General features: G+C 41.0%; 1 protein-coding gene across 3 annotated transcripts in view; it reads right to left on the bottom strand.

The window, feature by feature from the left end:
• The window catches only part of MAP3K5 (mitogen-activated protein kinase kinase kinase 5), a 690,524-nt gene that overhangs the window by 277,073 nt on the left and 387,162 nt on the right, over positions 1-26,289 (bottom strand). For all 3 annotated transcript variants that reach the window (XM_053710886.1, XM_053710887.1, XM_053710888.1), the window contains exons 10-11: positions 19,401-19,554; positions 7,428-7,535 (exon numbers count right to left, since the gene is read on the bottom strand). In XM_053710886.1, coding sequence (XP_053566861.1) covers positions 7,428-7,535; positions 19,401-19,554 — 262 coding nt within the window. The remainder of the gene's footprint in view (positions 1-7,427; positions 7,536-19,400; positions 19,555-26,289) is intronic.

Below are 26,289 nucleotides of genomic sequence, written 5' to 3'. Positions count from 1 at the left end.
CTTATTTACTAGGAGCCTCCACTTAAAGAACCCTTCTGCCAAATGCTGCCCCCTGCCAAGGTAAAAACATTGAAAATATAAAATTTAGTCAAGGTATGCATGGATGACAAAGTTGCAGCCTTGCAGATTTGCTCTACAGAGACCTTATTCTTGAAAGCCCAGGATGTGGAAACCGAGCGAGTAGAATGAGCAGTAATCCTTAAAGGCGGTTGTTGACCCGCCACCAAGTAAGCTTTACAAATCAAAATTCTTAACCAAAAGGACAAAGACACTGCAGTAGCCTTCTGACCCTTACCAGAAAACAGTAAAAAACTAATTGGAAGAATGACGAAAATCTCTAGTCGCTTGAAGATAAAATTCTACTGCCCTAACCACATCTAAAATGTGCAACAGCCTTTCCTTAAAAGTACTAGGGTTAGGACAGAAGGAAGGAACAACAATTTACTGGTTTATATTTTCCACCGACACTACCATGGGCAGAAAACCCAGCCTAGTCCGTAGAACAGCCTTATCCTGATGGAATACCAGATAAGGATGGTCACTAGACAGGGCCGACAATTCTGAAACTCTTCGAGCAGAAAAGATGGCCAGTAAAAACAACACCTTCCAAATTAGCAGCTTGATGTCTAAAGAGCACATTGGTTGATGATGCTGTAGTACTCTACTAAATACCAAATTAAGGCTCCCGAGAGGAGCAATAGGCTTGATGATCAGTTTAATTCTACTCAGCTTGTACAAAGGATTGAACATCAGGCAAACAATCTAACTTTCTGTGTAACAGAACCGACAAAGCAGAGATTTTACCCTTTATAAAGTCCAAAAATAAGCCCTTATCTAGGCCCTCCTGAAGGAATTGAAGAATTTGAGGAATTCTCACAGAATGCCAAAAGTACTCCCGATCCGAACACCAGGAAAAGTAAACCTTTCATACCTTATGGTAAATTTTTCTGACCGGTTTTCTGGCCTGGATCAAAGAATGTCAATAACAATCAGAAAAAACCCTCTGCGAAAGAATCCACCGTTCAATCTCCAAGTAGTTATATTGAGAGACTGCAGATTCTGATAAAAGAAAAAACCCTGATCTGATCTCTGAGGTAGATGCCAGGGAGGAGCCCTGGACATCCGCACTAGATCCCTATACCAGGTTTGCGAGCCCATGCCGGAGCTATGAGAACCGCCTAAGTCTTCTCCTGTTTGATCCATGTGATTACTTGTGGGACCAGCATAATCGGAGGAAACAGATAAACCTGACAATATCACCATGGAGCAGTCAAAGTACCTATCAGTTCCGCCTGAGGAACCGTTGATCTCGAACTGTATCTTGGAAGCTGATGATTTAGACGGGATGTTATGAGATATATTTCTGGAATGCCCCACCTGGTCAGGAGGAGGCTGAAAACCTTCTGATTTAGAAACCATTCCCCTGAATAGAGAACCTGGCAGCTTAAATAATCCGCTTCCCAGTTCTGCACTTCTGGAATGTGAAGGGCTGAAATGGTGCATTGATGCATTTCCGCCCACGACAAAATGCGAGATACCTCCTTTATGGCTAGGGAACTCCTTTATAATTTATGCATGGTACTGTAGTAACATTGCCCAATTGGAAAGAAAGAAATGGAACAGAGCGTAGATGAGGCCAGGCTTGTAAGGCGTGGAAAACTGTCCTGAGTTCTAGGACATTGATGGGCAATGACGTTTCCTGAACAAACCAAACTCCCAGAGCTCTCAGCTGACCTCATACCACACCCCAACTGGACAGACTGGCATCGATGGTAATTATTTTGCATGTCGGGTGGAAGAAAGCCATGCCCAGAGATACTGGGAAAATCTACCAAGAGAGAGACTGTCTGGTGAGAGGATCTAAGGTTACTAACTGAGACAGAGCAGAGTGGTCTCTGTTCCACTGTCCGAGCATGCACAGTTGTAGAGGCCTCAGATGAAACCTTGCAAATGACATTGTGTCTGAAGTCGCCACCATGAGACCCACTACCTTCATACACTGCGCCACTGAAGGAAAAGGAACAGATTGAAGATTTCGACAAGCTTACTGAAGCTTGAGTTTGCATTGATCTGTTAGAAAGATCTTCATCTTCATCAAATCTATGACTACTCCTAAAAACATAATTTGAGGGAACAAAAAGGAAGAGGCGGACCCTATTCTGAGGGCACCACAGCCTGTAAAACTTTTCTCCCGAAAGCTGTTTCAGCCGAAGCAAAAAACATCAAACTTGTAAAATTTTGAAAAAGTATGTAAGGAGGACCAGGTAGCCGCCTTAAAAACTGATACATAGAGGCCTCATTCTTAAAGGCCCAAAAGGAAGCCACTGCTCTAGTAGAATGAGCTGTTATCCTCTCAGGAGGACGATATCCTGCTGTCTCGTAAGCTAAGCACATGACACTCCTTAACCAAAAAGATAGGGAAGTCGAAGTAGTCTTCTGTCCCTTACGCTTCCCCGAATAGACAACAAACAAAGAGGAAGATTGTCTAAACTCCTTAGTAGCCTGAAGATATAACTTCAAGGTTGCGAACCACATCCAAATTGTGAAGTAAGCGTTCCTTCAATGAAGAAGGATTAGGACACAAGGAAGAAACCACAATCTCCTGATTGATGTTGCGATCTGACACAACCTTAGGAAGAAAATCTAATTTAGTACGTAAAATTGCCTTATCTGCATGGAAAATCAGATAAGGGGGCTCGCATTGCAAAGCAGAGATCTCAGAAACTCTGTGAGCAGAGGCAACAACCAATAAAAAGAGAACCTTCCAAGAAAACAATTTAATGTCAACGGAATGCAGAGGCTCAAACGAAACCTAAAACCCAAAGAACAAGATTAAGGCTCCAAGGAGGAGCCCCAGAACTAAACACAGGTCTGATCCTAATCAGAGTCTTAACAAAGGACTGCACGTCTAGAAGCTCAGCCAGTCTCTTGTGCAATAAAACCGACAGGGCCAAAATCTGTCCCCTCAAGGAACTAGCAGAAAGGCCCTTCTCCAGCCCATCCTGGAGAAAAGATAAGAACCTGGTAACCTTAACTCTGTGCCAGGAAAAACCAAGCTCTTCACACCAGAATAAGTAGGTCCTCCACACCTTGTGGTAGATATGCCGAGTAACTGGTTTACGACCTTGAATAAGAGTATCAATGACACTCTCAGAGAAACCTTTCTTGGCTAAGACTAAGCGTTCAATCTCCACACAGTCAGCCTCAGAGAATCTAGATTTTGACGAACAAATGGACCTTGTATCAGCAGGTCTCTGAGACAAGGTAAATTCCATGGAGGAGATGAAGACATCCCCACTAGATCCGCAAACCACGTCCTTCGCGGCCATGATGGAGCAATCAGGATTACTGATACCCGATCGTGCTTGATGAAGGCCACCACTCGGGGAAGAAGTAGTAATGGAGGAAAAAGATATACGAGTTTGAACCTCCAGGGCACTGCTAGTGCATCTATTAGATCCGCTTGGGGATCCCTCGACCCATACCTGGGTAGTTTGGTATTGAGACGGGACGCTATGAGATCTATCTCCGGTGTCCCCCACTTGCTGCATATCTCTGCAAACACCTTGCGATGGAGAGACCATTCCCATGGATGAAAGGATTGCCTGCTGAGAAAATCCGCCTCCCAGTTGTACACCCTCGGAATATGGATCGCTGAAAGCGAAAAGCTGTGGGCCTCCTCCCACTCCAGAATCTGAGATACTTCCTTCATCGCCAAGGAACATCTTGTTCCCCCCTGATGGTTGATGTAAGCCACCGAGGTTATATTGTCTGATTGAAATCTGATAAACTGGGACGAACCCAGAAATGGCCAATCCTTCAAGGCCTTGAAGATTGCCAGTAGTTCCAAAATATTGATCGGGAGGGAGGACTCCTCCTGAGTCCACAACCCCTGTGCCTTCCTGGCACCCCAAACAGCTTCCCACCCAGATAGGCTTGCGTCCGTAGTCACAATCTCCCAGGATGGTCTTAAAAAGCATATCCCTGGACAGAGCCACCAAGAGAGCGATTCTCTCGACCAGCTGTCTAATACAATCTGTTGAGACAGATTTGAATAATCACTGTTACACTGCCTCAGCATGCACAGTTGTAAAGGTCTGAGACGGAACTTGGCAAAAGGAATGATGTCCATGCAGGACACCATGAGACCAATCACCTCCATGCACTGAGCGACAGAGGAATTTAAGGAGGTCCGGAGGGCAAGACATGCTGAAGTTAGTTTGCAACATCTCTGGTCTGTTAGAAATATTCTCATTGATTTGGAGTCTATTATAGTACCCAGGAATTCCGCCCTGGTACTTGGGATAAGAGAACTCTTCTCAGAAGACTGAGAAGGGACTCCAAGAATTCTTCCACAATGGTGCTTGCACCAGAATATCGTCCAAGAATGGGGCTACTACAATACCCTGAGATCTCGCAACGGCTAGAAGAGACCCCAGAACCTTCGTAAGGATTCTTGGAGCAGTAGCTAGGCCAAAAGGAAGGGCAATGAACTAGAAGTGCTGGTCCAGGAATGCAAACCTCAGGAACTGATAGTGTTCCCTATGGATTGTAACATGAAGGTAAGCGTCCTTCAGATCTATAGTGGTCATAAACTGGCCTTCCTGAATTAAAGGAAGGATGGACCTTATTGTCTCCATCCTGAAAGAAGGGACACTGAGAAATTTGTTTAAGCACGTTAGGTCCAGAATTGGGCGAAAGTTCCCTCCTTCTTTGGGACCACGAAAAGGTTTGAATAAAACCCCAAACATCTTTCTTCCATAGGCACCGGGACAACAACTCCTAAGGAGGATAGATACTGAACGCACCCTAGAAAGGCATCCCTCCTTTCTGGTTTGGTAGACAGATTCGAGAGAAGGATAACATTTGAAGCCTATCTTGTATCCCTGAGATACCACCTCCCACGGATCCTGTACGTCCTTGAACCAGGCGTCTGAAAAAAGAGACAGTCTGCCCCCTACACGATCCAATCCAGAATCGGGGGCCGCCCTTTCATGCCGATTTGTTTTCGGTGGGCTTCTTATTCTGTTTAGATTTATTTCAGGACTGAGCCGACTTCCAAGTACTCTTGGGTTGCTCGGGTTTGGAGGAGGATTGTTGTCATTGGGATTTGTCAGAACAAAAGGAAAGAAAATTAGAAGATTGTAGTCCCTTAGACTTGTTCTTCTTATCTTGCGGTAGGCAGCCACCCTTGCCTCCAGTAACTGTAGAAATAATGGAGTCTAGGCCTGGACCAAATAAAATCTTTCCCTTGAAGGTAAGAGAAAGGAGTCTGGACATAGAAGTCATATCCGCAGACCAAGACTTCAACCAGAGCACCCGGCGGGCTAGGACCGCAAAGCCAGAGGCCTTTGCATTTAGGCAAATAATTTGCATGTTCGCATCACAGATAAAAGAATTATCAATTCTCAGAGCTTTAATTCTGTCTTGAATATCCTTGAGGCGAGACTCCACCTCAATGAGTTCCGACAAAGAGTCGCACCAGTAGGTAGCCGCTTCGGCAACCGCAGCAACTGCAGCCGCCAGTTGAAACAAAAATCTGTATGTTGAAACATCAAGGTGGTATCATTAAAAGTAATTATTACTGGCATGACTTTATATAGGAATCTGTATTGCTTTGAAAATAGTTCTATGTCATATTGTTATGTATACTTTTGTATCTTTGCATGCTTTCTTCATTTATAACCATGTTTAAATTTATGCGCACAATATCTTCTTTATTATCTCTTGTGTCACTGTTTGCTTCATCAAATATCCCAAAAGAATATACATTTCTTTGCTTTTCTCTCCTAATGGATTAGAATTGTTCAGTGCATTGCATTGGGTTTCTCAGGACTTGCATATTCAAACCCATTCCAATAAACAAGAAAACACTGAATTTTCTAAAGCTCTCTGCTCTGGTGACATTTTCTAAAAAAGATCAGTCAGTGCTACAAGGCCGTACCATAGGATTCTCTAAAGGGAAATGTGACCTTGACAACTGTGTCTCTCACTAAGGAGTGTAACGTACATTTCTGTATTTGAAAGACAGACACATACATTGCAGTATATGCTCAATAAAATAAAATAAAATTTAAAAAAAAAAAAAAGTGTATTGAAAGCCTAAAGAAAAAAATATTACTCGGTGAAAATTGTATGCAATGTACAATGTACAAAAAATGAAGTATTTTGAATTATTTAATTTGAAGCTTTTGTTAGTGAAAGGGGCGGTAAACACTTTGTGATAAACATTTTCATTAGAATCTGAACATTATTAGAACAGATAAACACATTTTTTGCCGCAGTAGTTTTTCAATGGTCAAACTTCCCCCACCACTTTCCTTATTTGGAGAAGCCAATCCAGATTTTAGTCTGGATTAGACCGGCTTGCAATTGCCATAATGTAATAACAAATCTCCATTGTTTGGCATCAGCAGAATGACAAGATAATATACTGCAAATTAGATACAAATATGTGGAAGGGTTAGACCTGTGAAACCTGTCAGGTGACCTTTCAGGACCGGAAACCTTTCAGGCTTAAAGGGACAGTCTATGCCAGAATTGTTATTGTTTAAAAAGATAGATGATCCCTTTATTACCCATTCCCCAGTTTTGCATAACCAAGTTATATTAATATGTTTTACCTCTGTGATTACCTTGTATCTAAGCCTCTGCAGACTGCCCCCTTATCTCAGTGCTTTTGACAGACATGCAGTTCAGCCAATCAGTGCAGACTCCTAAATAACTCCATGGGGATGAGCACAATGTTATCTATATGACACACATGAACTAGTACTGTCTAACTGTGAAAAACTTTCAAAATGCTCTGAGCAAAGAAGCGGTTTTCAACGGTTTAGAAATCAGTTTGAGCCTAGCTAGGTTTAGCTTTTCAAAAATACCACCAAGGGAACAAAGCAAATTAAAGTTTAATTTTGACTAGATTGTCTCTTTAAGTTACAGGAAAAGGGTACAAAATAAATAATGAAATTATATTGCAAAGTTTCTTTAACTATAAATAATTAAACATTTTATATTACAGACTCAAAGTGATTACGGTCCCTTTAAACAGATATTAAACAAAACAAAATGAATGTACACGACAGAACAACATTTAAAAGTTAAAATATTTTTCTACGAAAAAGGTCAAATTAAAGTTGTTTAAATTGATATCATATAACTAGTAGAAAATACATGTTAGTGAACAACTAACTTGTTGACTGATAAGGATAATACCCAAAATGCTATTGGTAGACAGGAACATACCCCAAGTATAAAAACAGAAACAAGTTTTATTAAGCACAAGAACACTCATTAAAATAGCCTTAATAAAATAAGCACTTGTATAGTGATCACTGATAGTCAAATAGAACAACAAATATGAAATCATTTTTTTTTAAATGACTAATATATAACATATAACATCCGGCCACCTGTGTTTATACATTTACCTTATCGTCAGGAAGCACATGCCATATAGATACAGTCTTAACGTCAGCCTCACTATTGATTGACAGATATGAGGGCTGGTATATTTTTGTTGGTTCTAGAATGAGGACCTAGATAGAGAAAATATATAGATCACATCAGAGGAGAGCTTATGGATCTATACATAGGTATCTGTACGCTGTTTTCTGTCCTACATATAATAGATGATAATTTGATATGAAACATCACACAAACAAATATGAGCTGCACACTAGAAAGTACAATAATAGACACAGATTAATCACACTGTTTAATTTGATCAATACAGGGAGTACAGCATTTCCTTAATAAATAATAATAACAAAATATGGTCTTGTAAGTGCAATAGATTGAGTGCTTTCAATAAATATGTTAATCTTTTTATCTTGAGTCGTAGATGCGGTCTTCCAGTAGATATGAAACATACTGGAATTCAACAGTGATTTTGCTTTAAAAATGTGTAACTTAAAAGAGACACAAAACCCAAATTTTTTCTTTCATGATTCAGATAGAGCAGGCAATTTTAAGCAACTTTCTAATTTACTCATATTATAATTTTTTCTTCATTGTCTTGCTTTATTTGAAAAAGCAGGAATGTAAGCATAGGAGCTGGCCCATTTTTGGTTTAGCACCTGGGTAGTGCTTGCTGATTGGTGGCTACATTTACCCACCACACAGCAGGAGCTACCCAGGTTCTGAAACAAAAATGGGCCGGCTCCTAAGCTTACATTCTTGTTTTTTCAAATAAAGATAGCAAGAGAACAAAGAAGTTCTAATTTCTAAGAAATTAAAAAGTTGCTTAAAATCATATGCTCTATTTGAATCATGAAAGAAAAAAAACATAATTTATGCTTACCTGATCATTTTCTTTTCTTCCGATGGAAAGAGCCCACAGCTGCAGTCATTACTTTTTTGGGAAATAAGAACCTGGCCACCAGGAGGAGGCAAAGACACCCCAGCCAAAGGCTTAAATACTCCTCCCACTTCCCTCAACCCCCAGTCACTCTGCCGAGGAACAAGGAACAGTAGAAGAAATATGAGGGTGAAAAGGTGCAAGAAGAATAAACAAAGACGTCCCACATAAAAAAAGACGGGTGGGGAGCTGTGAACTCTTTACATCGGAAGAAAAGAAAATTATCAGGTAAGCATAATTTATGTTTTTCTTCCTAAAAGAGTCCACAGCTGCATTCATTACTTTTGGGAAAATAATACCCAAGCTATAGAGGACACTGAATGCCAAAACGGGAGGGTACAATAGGCGGCCCATTCTGAGGGCACCAGGCCTGAAAACCACTGCACAACAAAAAAAAACGCTTTGTCCGAAGCCGAGAAACAGGAAGGGGAAAAAGGCCCCAAGGACACTGACCAGCAGATAGCCCATAAACCTAGCTAGAGACCGCAACACAGACTCAACTGAGCCAACAGTTCTCCGGGAGACACTGTCACCCAAAAGTCGATCTCCCACCATAAACCATTTACTAGCGAAGGGAACCCCAGCCGAACTCCCAAAGGGAACAAGGCAAGTAAGAACCAAATGGAAACCGAATGTCACCATAAATGCCATAAAAAGGAAAACTCTCAAATTAACCAAGCTCGCAAGACCCAAATGGAAGGCAACGCCCAATCATAATAGAAACCACAAGGTTTACAACCAGATAGTAGAACAGAGAAAGTTTTCTCAACATCCTGCAAAGGATTGGAACAGCTGGCTAGCACACAATAAAAGCGCAAACAGCTGCAGCTGGTTTCAAAGGAGCAACCCATGGACAGAACAACCCAGAGAGCGTACCTCTCTCCAGAATAGGGTAACCCGTCTGTCCCAACCTCCTGAAGACAAGAGAAGCCCTAAGATAGGGACCACCCTTCCGAAAGAAGGATATAAGCCCCCCAACCAGGGGGGCCGGCGAAAAGGCCGGAAGGACAAAGCCCCTGCCCCCAGGACACAGCCAGAAGCTGAACCAAGAGAACAAATCACTAACGCCCTGATCTGAAAGGAATCCCCTGAAAATTTTAACTTGCTAGCACCAGAAAAGGTGCCATAGCTGCAGTGGTGTTTGCTAGCAGAGCAGTGAAACCATCACAAAAATCCAGTAAGCCGACCAAGGGAAACCGACCATAGGAGAGGGCAAGCCCAAGGGGCATCGCACCTAGAAAAACCTGTCCAATTGTAATGGTACTCCTTTATCGACCTCGGAAGGAAGAAAGGCTGAGACGGCCCTGCCGTAATCTGAACCTGTGACCTTGGATCCTTTAACAGGCTTTCTTGTAGTCAGGGCATATACCCACTGAGCTACCTCCTCAGCCGGAAGCAGATCAAACAGCCCAACCATAAGACACGGCCCAAGTTTCCTGGGACTGGGGAACCCCCTACCCACTCTAGAGTCTACCGTCTGGTACAACCCGCAATGGGATCCACAAAGGAAGCGCTGAGTGAGAACCTCAGCCACCGGAAGAACCAGAGCGATGAGGTCCGAGCCCCCTAAAACGAGAACCCGGAAACTGAAATCCCCCGTCTGATATAAAGGGCAAACCACCGGGAGATAACTATACAATGTCCAAAGTAAAATGGACAAAGAGAAAACTCACAAATCCCGCCAAGACGAGACCACCCCTTGCCAGAGTCCAACGCTCCAAGGAGCTAAGGAAGCAAAAGACCGAAACAAGGCCATTAGCGAACAAGGGTATACCTCGAGGACAAGTCACTCGAACAAAGGCTAATCTCCACATCACCCCATAAAATCAGAGGAGAAGATGAAAGAAGGATGGGGAGCATCCTCCAGCTCCGGGGAAAGAACCCTAAACAGAGCATGAAGAGACCACACTGCCCATGTCCCTAAAAAGGAACCAACTCCTGAAGGGAAACAGGTCCCAGAAGAACGGTCAAAGTCCGACAGATCTCCAGAAGAGAACCACAGCAGGAACAAGTCCAAGGACAATGCCAGAGCCTTAGAAGGCCAAACCACCCAAAACGACGGTAAGGAGGCGCTAAACCCCCCAATCCTCCCAAGAGAGGAAAGAAATCAAAGCAAAAAGAGTGACGCAGCGGAACTCCACTGACCCGGTCAATCAGATTGAAAGGCTGAATAAGGACTGACACAATCCTTCCTGCCACATGGATCCCTTTAGAGAGCTAGCTGAACTTATAAAGAGAACAAGAAAACACACAAATAATAATTGAGAACAAGAAATCACACAAATAATAATTGTGAGCACTCAGCGTCCCACCCCACCGGACCAGCCAGGCATAACAGGCGCCGCGTGTCTGAATAAGCCACAGGACAGAAGATCTGAATTCCAGCAGGACCAGCCGCAGCTGGGATCATATCTGTCAAGTTGCCTAAATCCTCTCTCAGAGAGGAAGGTAAAACATAGGACTAACGTGTCCCTTAACAAACTTCTGAACAAGCAACCAGAGAGAATCAATCCCAGAAGTTCCTGAAGGAAACACATAATCGAAATAAAAGATATCCTAACCGAATAAAAGAAAATACAAGGCAACCCGTAGGTTAACGTCCAGGAAGAAAACAGGCATACCCGCAGGACCAGCCAAACGGAACCCTGATCTCCCAACAAAAAACTGGGTAAGACCTTAATAAGCAGGCAGTTTTAGATTACGTCAGATTACGTCATCCCCTCATGTCTAATGAGGTGAGCCATTTGAAGTAGAAAACTGCGGATTCTCGTATCCATTAAGGATAGGATCCTCTAATAACTCAAAAACGTGTCTGAGTAAAATGCGAAGACGCTATTCTGTAACGAAAGGCACAACACTCAGGCACAGCTGCACCCGCAGGAAACTGTATAGGCCCACCCAAGGCCGATAGACCCGGGACAATCGGGCACGAGCACAAATGCAAATAAACTTCTGGACTTTGCAGACGAATAATCGCCAAAAACATGTGAAAGCAAAAACGAGATGCAACCTCTGAGGGGGAACAAGCCGTCCTGTAAGGATGGATAAACATAATCTGGGTTACCTGCATGTGTAGTAGTCGGGAGCGGTAGGGAACTCGCCTCTTGAAGGACTGAACCCCCAGAGGTGGATGGCTCAGCAGACCCCTGATTCCCCGAGCACCGAGGAACAGGGCGCTCTAATATGGCATATCGAACATAACTGATTGACCTATGTCAACGGGGCCAATAAGCATTCTTCACAAGTCGAAGAATCTGAATCTGAAATTTGAACAGTCTCAGCATCAGAATCCTCCATAACTAGATAGAGAATTAAATAAAATGGACTAAAGAAAAAAACTTAAACGGCACCTAACACCTACAATGGCTGGGCACTCACCACCTCCTAGAACCAGACACTAGCAGACTCTAATTACTCAGTAGCCACACAGTCAGGAATGCGGAAATGGAGGACCAGAACGTAAACACGTCCAGTCACAAGGTGATCCGTACAGTCCAAAAAGGACACCCAACCATAAGGCCACGTCACTTCCAAAGGCCTTTATGTTCTAGCCAAGAGCCAAGTTAACACTACACATCAGCAGATTGAATCACATAACAAACATGATTAAAAAAAAACCTGTTCCATAGTCCCCCTCAGGAGATATTAACCCTTGATTCCAAGATACTAAAGGAGCCTCACTGAGGCCTTATAAATATACTTAATAAGTCCCGCAAGATAGTACCTTACAGGGAACAAAAAATTACAGTACGCTCTGAAGAAGTAAAATGAAACGATCAATAGCGATCATATTCTTGCGCTCATATTACAGGTTGAAAGTAAAAAGTTTTCACTTCAGCAAAAGTCTTAGGCGAGCTAACATCTGAAAGTTGGATAGTGTGGCCATGATAACTCCCTCTCCCCATAGACTTCTATCAGGCATGCTACCAAAGCTTGATCTGGCTTTTGCTCATATGTTAACTGTATGCTAGGTGTACTAAGACAGGTGTGCTAAAGCCAAAAGCGCTTTAAAAGATACTTAAAATAGCATTGTTCTTCACTTAGAAGAAAAACAGAATTTATGTTTACCTGATAAATTTCTTTCTCCTACGGTGTATCCGGTCCACGGCTTCATCCTTACTTGTGGGATATTCTCAATCCCTACAGGAAATGGCAAAGAGAGCACACAGCAAAGTTGTCCATATAGCTCCCCTCAGGCTCCGCCCCCCCAATCATTCGACCGACGGTTAGGAGAAAAAGGAGAACCATAGGGTGCAGTGGTGACTGTAGTTTATAAAAATAAATTTAAACCTGACTAAAATGCCAGGGTGGGCCGTGGACCGGATACACCGTAGGAGAAAGAAATTTATCAGGTAAACATAAATTCTGTTTTCTCCTACATTGGTGTATCCAGTTCACGGCTTCATCCTTACTTGTGGGAACCAATACCAAAGCTTTAGGACACGGATGAAGGGAGGGAACAAGTCAGGTAACCTAAACGGAAGGCACCACTGCTTGCAAAACCTTTCTCCCAAAAATAGCCTCCGAAGAAGCAAAAGTATCGAATTTGTAAAATTTGGCAAATGTATGCAGTGAAGACAAAGTCGCTGCCTTACAGATCTGTTCAACAGAAGCCTCATTCTTGAAAGCCCAAGTGGAAGCCACAGCTCTAGTAGAGTGAGCTGTAATTCGTTCAGGAGGCTGCCTTCCAGCAGTCTCATAAGCCAACCGGATGATGCTTTTCAGCCAGAAAGACAGAGAGGTCGCAGTCGCCTTTTGACCTCTCCTCTTACCAGAATAGACAACAAACAAGGACGAAGTTTGTCTTAAATCTTTAGTTGCTTTTAGGTAAAACTTCAAAGCACGAACCACATCGAGATTGTGTAACAGACGTTCCTTGTTAGAAGCTGGGTTAGGACACAGAGAAGGAACAACTATTTCCTGGTTAATATTCTTATTGGAAACTACTTTTGGAAGAAAACCAGGTTTGGTACGTAAAACGACCTTATCTGTATGAAACACCAGATAGGGTGAATTACACTGCAAAGCAGACAATTCAGAAACTCTTCTAGCGGAAGAGATAGCAACCAAAAACAAAACTTTCCAAGATAGTAACTTAATATCTATGGAATGTAGAGGTTCAAACGGAACCCCCTGAAGAACTGAAAGAACTAGATTTAGACTCCATGGAGGAGCTACAGGTCTGTAGACAGGCTTGATTCTGACTAAAGCCTGCACAAACTCCTGAACATCTGGCATTGCTGCCAGACGTTTGTGTAACAAAACAGACAGAGCTGATATCTGTCCTTTTAAGGAACTAGCTGACAAACCTTTCTCCAATCCTTCTTGGAGAAAAGCTAAAATCCTTGGAATCCTAATCTTACTCCATGAGTAACCCTTGGATTCGCACCAACAAAGATATTTCCGCCATATCTTATGGTAAATTTTCCTAGTGACAGGCTTTCTAGCCTGAATCAGGGTATCTATAACTGAATCCGAAAACCCACGCTTAGCTAGAATCAAGCGTTCAATCTCCAAGCAGTCAGTTGCAGAGAGACTAGGTTTGGATGTATGAATGGACCTTGAATTAGAAGGTCCTGCCTCAAAGGTAGCTTCCATGGTGGAACCAATGACATATTCACCAGGTCTGCATACCAGGTCCTGTGTGGCCACACAGGAGCTATCAGAATTACCGAAGCCTTCTCCTGTTTGATCCTGGCTACTAGCCGTGGGAGAAGAGGAAACGGTGGAAAGACATAAGCTAGATTGAACGACCAAGGCGCTGCTAAGGCATCTACCTGTGTCGCCCCAACTGATGTTATCTGGTTTCAACAGTCCTGCGTGGGAACAGCAATGGATTTTAGTTACTGGTGCTAAAATCATAGTCCTCTTAGCAGAAATCTTCTTCACTTTCTGCTGCAGAGTAAATAGTACAAGCCGGCACTATTTTAAAATAACAAACTCTTGATAGAAGAAATAAAAAACTACAACTAACACCACATACTCTTTACCACCCCCGGGGAGATGCTACTAGTTAGAGCGGCAAAGAGAATGACTGGGGGGGCGGAGCCTGAGGGGAGCTATATGGACAGATTTGCTGTGTGCTCTCTTTGCCACTTCCTGTAGGGATTGACAAGTAAGGATGAAGCCGTGGACCGGATACACCAATGTAGGAGAAATTTTATTTTTAAAGATGTATATGTGTGTGTATGTATTTGTGTGTGTGTGTATATACAGTATCCCACAAAAGTGAGAACACCCCTCACATTTTTGTAAATATTTTATTTCTTTTCATGTGACAACACTGAAGAAATGACACTTTGCTACAATGTAAAGTAGTGAATGCACAGCCTGTATAACAGTGTCAATTTGCTGGGTATCCAAATAGCAGTATACAACATAACACATTAGATGTAGTGTTTAAATCCACTAATAGGAGATTTTATTCCTAGCCTTATCATGGTATGAGATATATATGCTAGCAATAGCTCTCTTACAGATAAGAGCATCCTACTAACAAGCACTATATAACCACGTTAGCCATCTATACTTCATATGTAGTCTCACATTTGTTGAGATATATTAAAGATTAGGGATGCACCGAAATTTTGGCCGCAGAAACGTTTCAGCCGAAAATGGCATTTTTGGTTATTTCGGGGGTTTTTTTCGGTAAAAATTATTGTGTAGCATATTTCAAATTTGATGCCAGCCTAGAGCTGCTGCTTGAGTTCATTACTTGACTTACTGTTTTGCATATAATAATAGTTTTCTAGGACTATACTTTATTTGGATAATTGGTAAAAAAAACAAACAAACTGTTAAATCTGATTCTGTTACACAGAACTAAATAAAGAATAATTCTAGCAATGCATCAAAATTTGGGCGGCCGAAGATGTGCAATTCCAATTTCGGCCCAAAGAGGACCAAAATGGCTGAAAATGTACAGCCCTCCCCTGTTCTATCCTTAGCATAAGGTGAGCAGCACAGCACTGGCATGGTACACACAGCACACACATAAGTAACATGACATGATATTTGAAACCAGCAGTGCCCTTTTTTTTTTTTTTTTTTTTTTTTTTAGACGGAAACCAAAGTTCTGAATACAGTATTCAAAGGAGGATAAGTAACATGTTTATAAACACTTGATATTATCAGACACAGCCCTAAGCACACATAGTGAATATGTATAAGCCTTATATACAGTGCAGATACATCAGCCTCATGTGCGTAGACATTCTATTCGCCTGAGGCAAATATGCGTGCACGCTATATATGCATAATCGGACGGGTCAGTGTGAGACCCGAACCTGGAACTAGGCGGAGATACGATGAGAGACGATCAGGTGCAGCCATGCCGATCGCACGGATAACTACACCCAAAAACAAAACACAACATGTCCACCTCGTATTGTTGTCTGGCTATAACCACGCTCTCCCTTGTAGAGCTCCACCAGTTTCACTGCAGATCACGACCATTTGTTGGAGCTTTCCTGTCTACAAGCTCTCTCAGCTACACACACTGTAGTTAAAAAAGAAAAAAAGTCATTTTCGGTTTAGTTTTGGTTTTCAGCCAAGGGCATCCTGAATATTCGGTATCGGTCCAGAATTTTCATTTCGGTGCATCCCTATTAAAGATCTACAACCCTATTCATACTACTATTAGCTAACAGTGATATACTAACATTACTTGAGCAACAAGTAAAAAAGTATTATTTAACTCTGCTAACCTATTCTACACACTCCTCTATGACCACAAACTACTTTGGCCAGGGATATTCATTTTCTATCCCCAACACACCCACGTATACCGCACAAGAGGTATCAGGTCCCTATTTCTGTACTAAAATTGTGATACTTGACACTTGATAATTATAAAGGTATTGATCACCTACCTAGTATCACATTTATTCCAATATTGGATCTAGTCTCATCGTGTTGGTTTTAACAATTTTGTTATGTTCATGTGTGTTAATTTTAATCAAGAAACATTAAAAGTTATATTTTAATAAATTTCTTTCCCGAATCTTACCGCCTTTCGAGTCTGGGCAGAGAGTGCTAGACTTGCATACTGTCCTGTGGAAATTCTCTATATTTCCACAAATTTAATTGTATATAGTTTTCATGCAAAAGCACCAACCCACTTTAAACAGTATAATTGATTAGTAGTGAGGGACCATACCAGGGATCACCTTATACTACTCTACAAATCAGGTTATAAGTGGTGGTTTGCCTATCATAGTGCCATTGTTCAATTGCGTTCTTAGTATTAATGTCCAAACCGTTGGCAACAAAAGTGAGTACACCCCTAAGAGGAAATTTCCAAATTGGGCCCAAAGTGTCAATATTTTGTGAGGCCACCATTATTTTCCAGCACTGCCTTAACCCACTTGGGCATGGAGTTCACCAGAGCTTCACAGGTTGCCACTGGAGTCCTCTTCCACTCCTACGTGACGACATCACAGAGCTGGTGGATATTAGAGACCTTGCACTCCCCCAGCCTTCCGTTTGAGGATGCCCCACAGATGCTCAATAGGGTTTAGGTCTGGAGACATGCTTGGCCAGTCCATCACCTTTACCCTCAGCAGCTTTAGCAAGGCAGTGGCCGTCTTGGAGATGTGTTTGGGGTCGTTATCATGTTGGAATACTGCCCTGCGGCCCAGTCTCCGAACGGAGGGGATCATGCTCTGCTTCAGTATGTCACAGTACATGTTGGCATTCATGGTTCCCTCAATGAACTGTAGCTCCCCAGTGCCGACAGCACTCATGCAAGCCCAGATCATGACACTCCCACCACCATGCTTGACTGTAGGCAAGACACACTTGTCTTTGTACTCCTCACCAGGTTGCCGCCACACAAACTTGACACCATCTTCACCAAATAAGTTTATCTTGGTCTCATTAGACCACAGGACATGGTTCCAGTAATCGATGTTCTTAGCCTGCTTGTCTTCAGCAAACTGTTTGCAGGCTTTTTTGTGCATCATCTTTAGAAGAGGCTTCCTTCTGAGACGACAGACATGCAGACCAATTTGATGCAGTGTGCAGAGTATGGTCTGAGCACTGACAGGCTAACCCCCCACCCCTTCAACCTCTGCAGCAATGCTGGCAGCACTCATACGTCTATTTCCCAAAGACAACCTCTGGATATGACGCTGAGCATGTTGACTTAAATTCTTTGGTCGACCATGGCGAGGCCTGTTCTAAGTGGAACCTGTCCTGTGAAACCGCTGTATGGTCTTGCCCACCGTGCTGCAGCTCAGTTTCAGGGTCTTGGCAATCTTCTTATAGCCTAGGCCATCTTCATGTAGAGCAACAATTCTTTTTTTCAGCTCCTCAGAGAGTTCTTTGCCATGAGGTGCCATGTTGGACTTCCAGTGACCAGTATGAGAGAGTGTAAGAGCGATAACACCAAATTTAACACACCTGCTCCCCATTCACACCTGAGACCTTGTAACACAAACGAATCACATGACACAGGGGAGGGAAAATGGCTAATTGGGCCCAATTTGGACATTTCCACTTAGGGGTGTACAGTACTCACTTTTGTTGCCAACGGTTTAGACATTAATGGCTGTGTGTTGAGTTATTTTGAGGGGACAGCAAATTTACACTATTATACAGGCTGTACACTCACTACTTTACATTGTAGCAAAGTGTAATTTCTTCAGTGTTGTCACATGAAAAGATATATCGCCCAATCCAGGAACCAGCACTCACTCAAATTTATTCCAGCATCTAGGGAGCACTGCAAACTCAATACAACCTTCAATGACAGACAGACACTCTCCGGTTTTCATTTGTTAAAGTAATCGTTTAATTACAGTTATTAAACGATTACTTTGACAAATGAAAACCGGAGAGTGCCTGCCTGTCATTGAAGTTTTATATATATATATATATATATATATATATATATATATATAGCGCTATGTGTTGCACTCGAGCGTCACATGACTCACGACTTGTAATATGACCGATGTTTAGTGAGCCTGTGCTAACCATTAAAAGTATAGGGCTCACTAAGGGGATGTTGGTCATGCTAAGCATTCTCTGGTAATTCTGTTTTACAATGGCTTTGTAATACCAGATTGCACGCTAATCTTAGCACAGTCTCTAGATCTTGATAGTGCTCCACTTGTAATCTGGTTCTTAATTAGAGAAACTAGGAGAACAGGCAAGAAAAAGACTGATAGATCTGCAGCCAAGTGTTAAGTACACAAAATGGAGATAAATAGGAGTTATAGTGAAAAGATCTGACTTATCAGCATGTGGTTCCTCTGAGAGGTTTTCCTAGAATGCCTAAAGAGAAAATTGAGCCTGCCCATCTTCTAGGTGTATTACAGTTTTACTATGTATGGTTTCGGCTTCTTTACTACATTAAACAATGCATAAGGTATGGCCTTTTATTATACACTATTGACATAGTGGCTAAACTGTAACTCAGACAATGTCAAAGATTACTGATTATTCGCCTTTATGTTTCAAGGATTTCTTACTTACAGTTTTGGATCCAGCCTGAAGCTTTCCCAATACTTTTTATGAGGCCTGACACTCCTTAGCTATTTCTCATTTGCTTTTTCTGCTACTGTCACTTTGCATGTCCCATCTATACATTTCTCAATCTCTGTATATATCTGTTCTTTGTTTATATATACAGATCTATAGCACATTACTTGATAAAGAACTGCTATTTTGAAATGTGTTTACATATTGAACTAACAGAGAAACACTATACATAATAAATTATATTTTTAATCACAAACAACACATGTTCAGTAAGCCTTCTATTCTTTTGACAGGTTATTCATAACAAATTACATAATAATTTATCTGAGAAGTTTCTGAAACTTGATTTGATCTCCAAACTTCTATTGAAGGAGACCAAATGTGCTAGCAAACTTGAAAACCTGTAAAGTTAAGCTTCTGTCGGAAGTTGTAAGGACAAGCATATTTTCCCCCACATATCAAGTTACTGAGATTTCAGGATTTCAAATTACTTGTCTCCAAAATACTTGGTTTGTTTCAACAGAGCAAGAAGTATTGTTAAATTATTACAAATACTTACAGGGAATCGTACCACAGAGATATCCGTATTTGTAGACTCAACAAGGAAATCCATCCAAAAATCAACAAGTTCCTGTTTGGCTACCTGCTGATCTTGGTTTGGTTTCTTAAAGTGTTGATATATCAAAATTGTCTCTACCACAGATTTTAAATACCTATAAGTGAGAATACGAACATAGATCAATGCAACGAATACAAAAATAAATGTTATTCATAAACTTAAGAGAGCTCCATGAAGAATATTTAGTGCTGCAGAAACTATTGGCACCTTACAAATAAATGATAATATTTTAAATATTTAAATCCATCTATGTATCAATGTATCTATCTATCTATCCATCTATCTGTTATTGAGTGCAGAAAACTAAGCCAGAGAATATGGGGTAGATTTACTATCAGTCGAGCGGACATGATTAGCTACAGCGAATCATGTCCGCTCGACATTGCTAAAGGCCAACAGCATACGTTGTCGGCATTTATCATCTCACAATCATTTCTAGTGAAATGCTTGTGCAATGCCGCCCCCTGCTCACCGACGGCCAATCGGCCGCTAGCAGGGGCTGTCAATCATCCTGATCGTATCAAGATGATTTAAATCTGCCACCTAAAAGGTGCCGGACAGGTTAAGGAGCAGCGGTCTTATGAGCCTGAAACAATGGGACTCCTAGAAGCCCTATTTCTTTAGTTTGTCATTCCTGTGAAAGAAAGACTTTTCACTTCCCCCGTTCTTATTTTTTGTTGAAATCGCTTTTATTAGCATATTTTATATAGTACAGTCTTACATAATACATATGAAGATGATATTAAAAATAGCTCAGTAGCTAATACAGTAGTTATTTTTATTTATAACATAACTCTTATAATAAAAAGGAGAAGATAACAGAAAACAGTCACATCTGTCACATTTGAGATTCTTATAAGGCATTATTTGCGCTCACCTCGAGTGTTATATCACTAAATTGAATGGGAGGTTGGAGGGTTTAGACTAATAATATAGGGGAGGCTATTCTAGTCATTTCTATGTCTAGCTTCTGTGTACATGATCCAGGGTTCCCAGAGTTCAATAAACTGGACAGTAGGTCCACTGTTGAACTAGACATCCTATAAAAGTAGTCTATTTTCTGCTCCACTAAGTGGAAGCCTGGAGGTACTGTTTTCCAGAATCTAGCGATGATTGACCTTATTGCTGTACATGCTAATGCTATCAGTTTGTTCTCTTTTGCTGTGAATCCCTTTATTGGGAAATGTAGAAGTGTCTGTTCAGGGAGGATTTCTACTTCTTTTTCAAATATTTTACTTAATTATGGAAGCTGTGTTATTCCAGAATGGTTGGATTTTGTTGCAGTGCCACCACATATGAGTGTAACTACCCTCTTCTCCACAACCTCTAAAGCAAAGCTTATTATTTATGCCTCCGATCTTGCATAGTTTAGATGGGTAAAGATACCATCGGAATGATGATTTAAGATTTTCTTTAAGTGTTCTTGCAGTGAGGAGTTAAGGGAGAAAGAAGTGCCTCGTTTTAGTGTTTGTTACCAAAGTTGAATTGGCCATTCTTTCCCTAATTCAATTTCCCATTGGTGCATCAGAGATGTTTTAGCATTGGGGTCAATTATGTTAAACACAGGGTACAAGCGAGCTATCGATCGTTTTAGTCTTATTTTGGCTAAGCATATTGTTTCAAAGGAGGTAAGGTTATGTAAAGGTGAATTTCCTATAGTCTCTAGCACTTTGGATCTTAATTGTAGGTAGTGGAACCAGGTGTGTCTATCAGTTGGGTCTAAGTCATTGTATTGTTGGTTTGTTAGAAATGTCCTGCCAACAATGGTGTCCGCTATTCTGTACAAGCCTCTATTTGCCCATTTGCTTTGTACAGTTTTATCTATCGAGTTGTTGAGATCTATTATTGGGGCAGCTACTGAAATAGTGTTTAATAAAGGAAATTTCAGTGTAGCTTTATCCCATATAAATAACTTGTGAGAAATAGCTATGAAATGTTTCCCTAGCGGAGGTCTGTTTATTTTAGGGGTCCATAGCACTTTAGCAATATCGTCTATTTTAATGAGGTCAGCCTCTAAGTGTATCCACTGTATGTCACTAGTGACGTTATGCCATAGTGCAGTCTGAGCCATTCTTGCGACGTAATATGAGGTCAGGTGAGGAATGCCCATGCCTCTCCGGTTCTGTGTCTAGACTTAGATAAGTTTATTAATCCTAGCTCTTTTGTTCTTTCATATGAAAGTAAGTAAATCTTTTTGTAACTTATTAAGTTCAGTAAGTGGCACAGAGATAGGTAACGATCTAAACAGGTAGAGCAGTTTATGTAAGATTTGTCATTTTGGTTGCTACTATGCGGCATAGGAGTGACAGTTTATATTTTGACCATTTGGTCATGAGCTGTCTAATGTGTGAGAATAGGGGTTTGTAGTTTTGCAGATAAAGAGCATGTACATCAGTAGTAAGATTTATTCCTAAGTATTAAATTATTTTTTTTTAGCAAATTTAAAAGAAAAATTAAGTTCTAGGATTTATTTGGTAAGTGTTGGAATATGAATACTTAGAGCTTCACATTTGTCTTTGTTAATTTTTTAGCCTGATAGTGCACTCAAATTTTGAAATATGGAGTATAAGGGACGTGACGATAGTAAAGGTTTTGATAAAGTAAAGATGACAACATCTTCAAACAATGCCAACTTATATTGTTTTGATGCTATAGAAATACCTGTTATTCTGGACAGTCCCTAACTCTGATTGCAAGTAGCTCAATACAGAGAGCAAATAGCAGGAGGGATAAAGGGCATCCCTGTCTTGTTCCATTTCGGATTGCTATATTTCTGGACTGATAGCCTGCCAATCTAACATAAGCTGCTGCGGTAGATAATAGAGATTTAATGGCATTATAGAATTCTACTTTGATTCCTACCTTTTCTAGTAGGGCCCGCATGTAACTCCAATCCACTCTATCGAATGCCTTCTCCGCATCCAAAGAAAGAAGCAGAGAAGGCATTCCCGTTGTCGAAGTAAAGTTTATCAGGTCAATAACTTTGCGGACATTATCTGGTGCTTCTCTTGCTTCAATAAACCCTACCTGGTCAGAGTGTATTAGTGATGTTAGGGGTCCATTTAGTCTATTAGCTAATATTTGTGTGAACAATTTTATATCTTGGTTTATTAATGATATGGGCCTGTAGTTCTTGCAATGTTGTTTATTTTTTTCTGGTTTAGGGATAACTGAAATTCTTGCTAAGAGCATTTCCTTAGGGGTTTCTCTACCTTGCATAATGGCGTTAAAGATCGTAACTTGTTGAGGGGCTATTATATTTTTGAATGTCTTCTAAAATATTCCTGTATATACATCCAGTCCAGGTGCTTTATTGGGTTTTAAGTCTTTGATGACTGATAATACCTCAGCTAAGGTGATTGGTGAATTTAGGGTGTGTGTTTTCAGAGGGCAAAAGAGGGAGCTTAATATCCTCTAAAAATTGATCTAAAGTTGGCAATGCCGCCTCCTGCAGATTCGTGCCCAATCGGCCGCTAGCAGGGGGTGTCAATCAACCCAATAGTATTCGATCAGGTTGATTTCTGTACGCTGCCTCAGAGCAGACGGACAAGTTATGGAGCAGCGGTCTATAGACTGCTGCTTCATAATTTCTGTTTCTGGCAAGCCTAAAGGCTCGCGCGAAAACAGGGGCATCAAGCTCCATTAAGAGCTTGATAATTCAGCCCCATAGTTTCAAATAGTTGCTACTTACATGTTTATGACGTGACTTTTTGAAATAGGGTTATCATTGGCAACTAAACTTCTCCATTCTTCAAAAATGAAAATGTCCCATTCAATGTCACTAAGCTGAAGTCTTTTTTCCCCCCACTATGAGCCAGTTTACAAGTGGCATGCTAAGAGTTGCGTGATATTGGGTTTATTGCAAGTGTTAACCCGCGTCGGAATTAGTGTGCATATTGCAAGTCGAAAGTAAATGCAATCACTTGAGCACAATTGAATTTAACACGTGACTTCAGAGCTCTGGTTAACTGTTACACTTGAATAAAAAAATTGCACAAAACACATCAAAAATACATTTAAAAGTACATATATACTCATAATAACACCATCTAATAAAAACACATTAAAAAAATATTGCAATCAAAAGTTATAAGGGCTCAAAGATATGAGGTCTCAGGTGTAAGAAAAAAAAAGGACTGCAAAGGGATTAAATGCGATAGGTTATGTGTGCGAGTAAGGGGTATCTTAGGCTTTTTGTGTGTGTCAGGTTAGCGCACAAGCAAAAACATTTTACTTTCAACTTGTAATACATGCGCAAGAAACCAAAGTCTAGCAATGTTAATGCACAAGCAGGAGCGCTAAATAGTGCTCCTCTCGCAATCTAGCCCAAAATGTCTATGCTGCAATGGTTGGGCACCTGAGCTAGCTCATCTATTAACACGCATCCATCTTTTGGGGTTTGGTGAGCCTAAGGAAAGTTGGGAGATATGGTCTTAATAACTACCATCAAGGAATTACTGGACTTGACTAGGACTATGTTGGCAAAAATCAAACACTTTTATGACAGGGATGGAACGTACTAAAAGGAAGTAGTCATGTATCTAACTTATGTTGAACATAAAATGCTTTGATTCATGGAACAATACACTGTTCAGCTAAAGGCAAGGATGTCCCTGAAGCAGTCCAAAAAAAAGATCTTACCCACTTTATCAGTTCTAGACTGCCCTCTAACCTATACTTGATTGGTCATTTATCCAAGGTACCTAAAATTTAATTTTGAAAAGCATTAAGCATACAAATGCATCTCTATGCATGTTATGGAACTTTCTTGGTGGAGCTTTTATATAAAAAAATATGTGAATGCATGCATGTGTCTCTTAAAAACTGGGCTAGCTCCTGAAGTTCATCTATGTGTTTACCATTTGTAGAAGATAATTAGTAAGCATAACACACACTGTATAAAGGATTTAAAAGAGAAGTTAATTTTTATGGAAACAGATTTTTGTCATTCGGAAATTATGGAGGTTATAAAGTTAAAGGGACATTGTACACTAGATTTTTCTTTTGCATAAATGTTTTGTAGATGATCCATTTATATAGCCCATCAGGTAGTGTTTTAGTAAAAATGTATAGTTTTGATTTTTTTTTTATTGATTTTTTTTTTTATAACGTGCCGATTTTCAGACTCCTAACCAAGCCCCACAATGTCAGATGTATACACGCGTTTAAAGACTCCTGCTGGCTCCTGATTATGTTATCTGTCTTTTCATATGCAAGGAAGGGGGGAGGGTCTGCTCTTCTTGTTTTCCCAGACCGTTTCACTGGGTGTTCTAGTCAAACCTCATCAACAGTGCTAAATGTTTAAAAGGTTTTATACTGGATTTATAGATCAGCATAAGTGCATATTCTTCCTTATAGTAAAGTCTATTACAGTTATATGGAAATTGGTGTATACTGTCCCTTTAAATTAGCATCCAATATTTATTTTATGCAACAAAGGAGAAGATCTCAATCCTATTGTGACAGGACCAATAGTTACTGTAAATCCAATCACAGTTGCAATTGTTGCCTGGTCAAATGTATTAATTTACTCCAACGCCCATAGTACTACACAGCAATGGGCCACAAGAAACTGTGCTTCCCATTATTTTAAATTGGGGATACAAAAGACTTTCCCAGTAGAATACAGTATAATACAGTATTATATGATCTGTTGCTATGTCAGTGTTTTCATCTGCCTTGGCCTGGTGCAATACACCAACTACAGGACAGGCTAAGACTCAGTGTGGAGGGATCAAACAAAAAATATTTTAATAACTGAATTTTAACACTGGTTCCTAAATTATTTAGGTGCCAGTGCTTAAGAGCATACATATTCACCTAAGACACCTTCACAGTAATAAACCGTAAATGTAACCTCCCTCCTGCAATACATTTTACCTGTGCCCTCCCATCTTACTAACCCAACCTACTGAAATTAACCCAAATTGCATTGGCTCTATTCCACTGCCACTGCACAACTCTAGACCAACTTGTAATCACAGCCCACCCTGTCCTGACACAGCAATGGTCCAGCCTACACCTGCCAAAGCAACCCACCAAATCGCCAGAAAACCACCAAAAGGCAAACCCTCAAATACTTAAAAGGATACTAAACCCATTTTTTTTCTTTCATGTTTCAGATAGAGCACGCAATTTTAAGCAACTTTCTAATTTACTCCTATTATCAATTTTTCTTCATTCCCTTGCTATCTTTATTTGAAAAAACAGAATTTATGTTTACCTGATAAATTACTTTCTCCAACGGTGTGTCCGGTCCACGGCGTCATCCTTACTTGTGGGATATTCTCTTCCCCAACAGGAAATGGCAAAGAGCCCAGCAAAGCTGGTCACATGATCCCTCCTAGGCTCCGCCTACCCCAGTCATTCGACCGACGTTAAGGAGGAATATTTGCATAGGAGAAACCATATGATACCGTGGTGACTGTAGTTAAAGAAAATAAATTATCAGACCTGATTAAAAAACCAGGGCGGGCCGTGGACCGGACACACCGTTGGAGAAAGTAATTTATCAGGTAAACATAAATTCTGTTTTCTCCAACATAGGTGTGTCCGGTCCACGGCGTCATCCTTACTTGTGGGAACCAATACCAAAGCTTTAGGACACGGATGAAGGGAGGGAGCAAATCAGGTCACCTAAATGGAAGGCACCACGGCTTGCAAAACCTTTCTCCCAAAAATAGCCTCAGAAGAAGCAAAAGTATCAAACTTGTAAAATTTGGTAAAAGTGTGCAGTGAAGACCAAGTCGCTGCCCTACATATCTGATCAACAGAAGCCTCGTTCTTGAAGGCCCATGTGGAAGCCACAGCCCTAGTGGAATGAGCTGTG

The sequence above is a fragment of the Bombina bombina genome, chromosome 4, assembly GCF_027579735.1.
Source record: "Bombina bombina isolate aBomBom1 chromosome 4, aBomBom1.pri, whole genome shotgun sequence".
Classification (NCBI taxonomy): domain Eukaryota; kingdom Metazoa; phylum Chordata; class Amphibia; order Anura; family Bombinatoridae; genus Bombina; species Bombina bombina.
The sequence above is the reverse complement of the archived record's forward strand: the minus strand, read 5'-3'. Positions and strand labels throughout refer to the sequence as shown.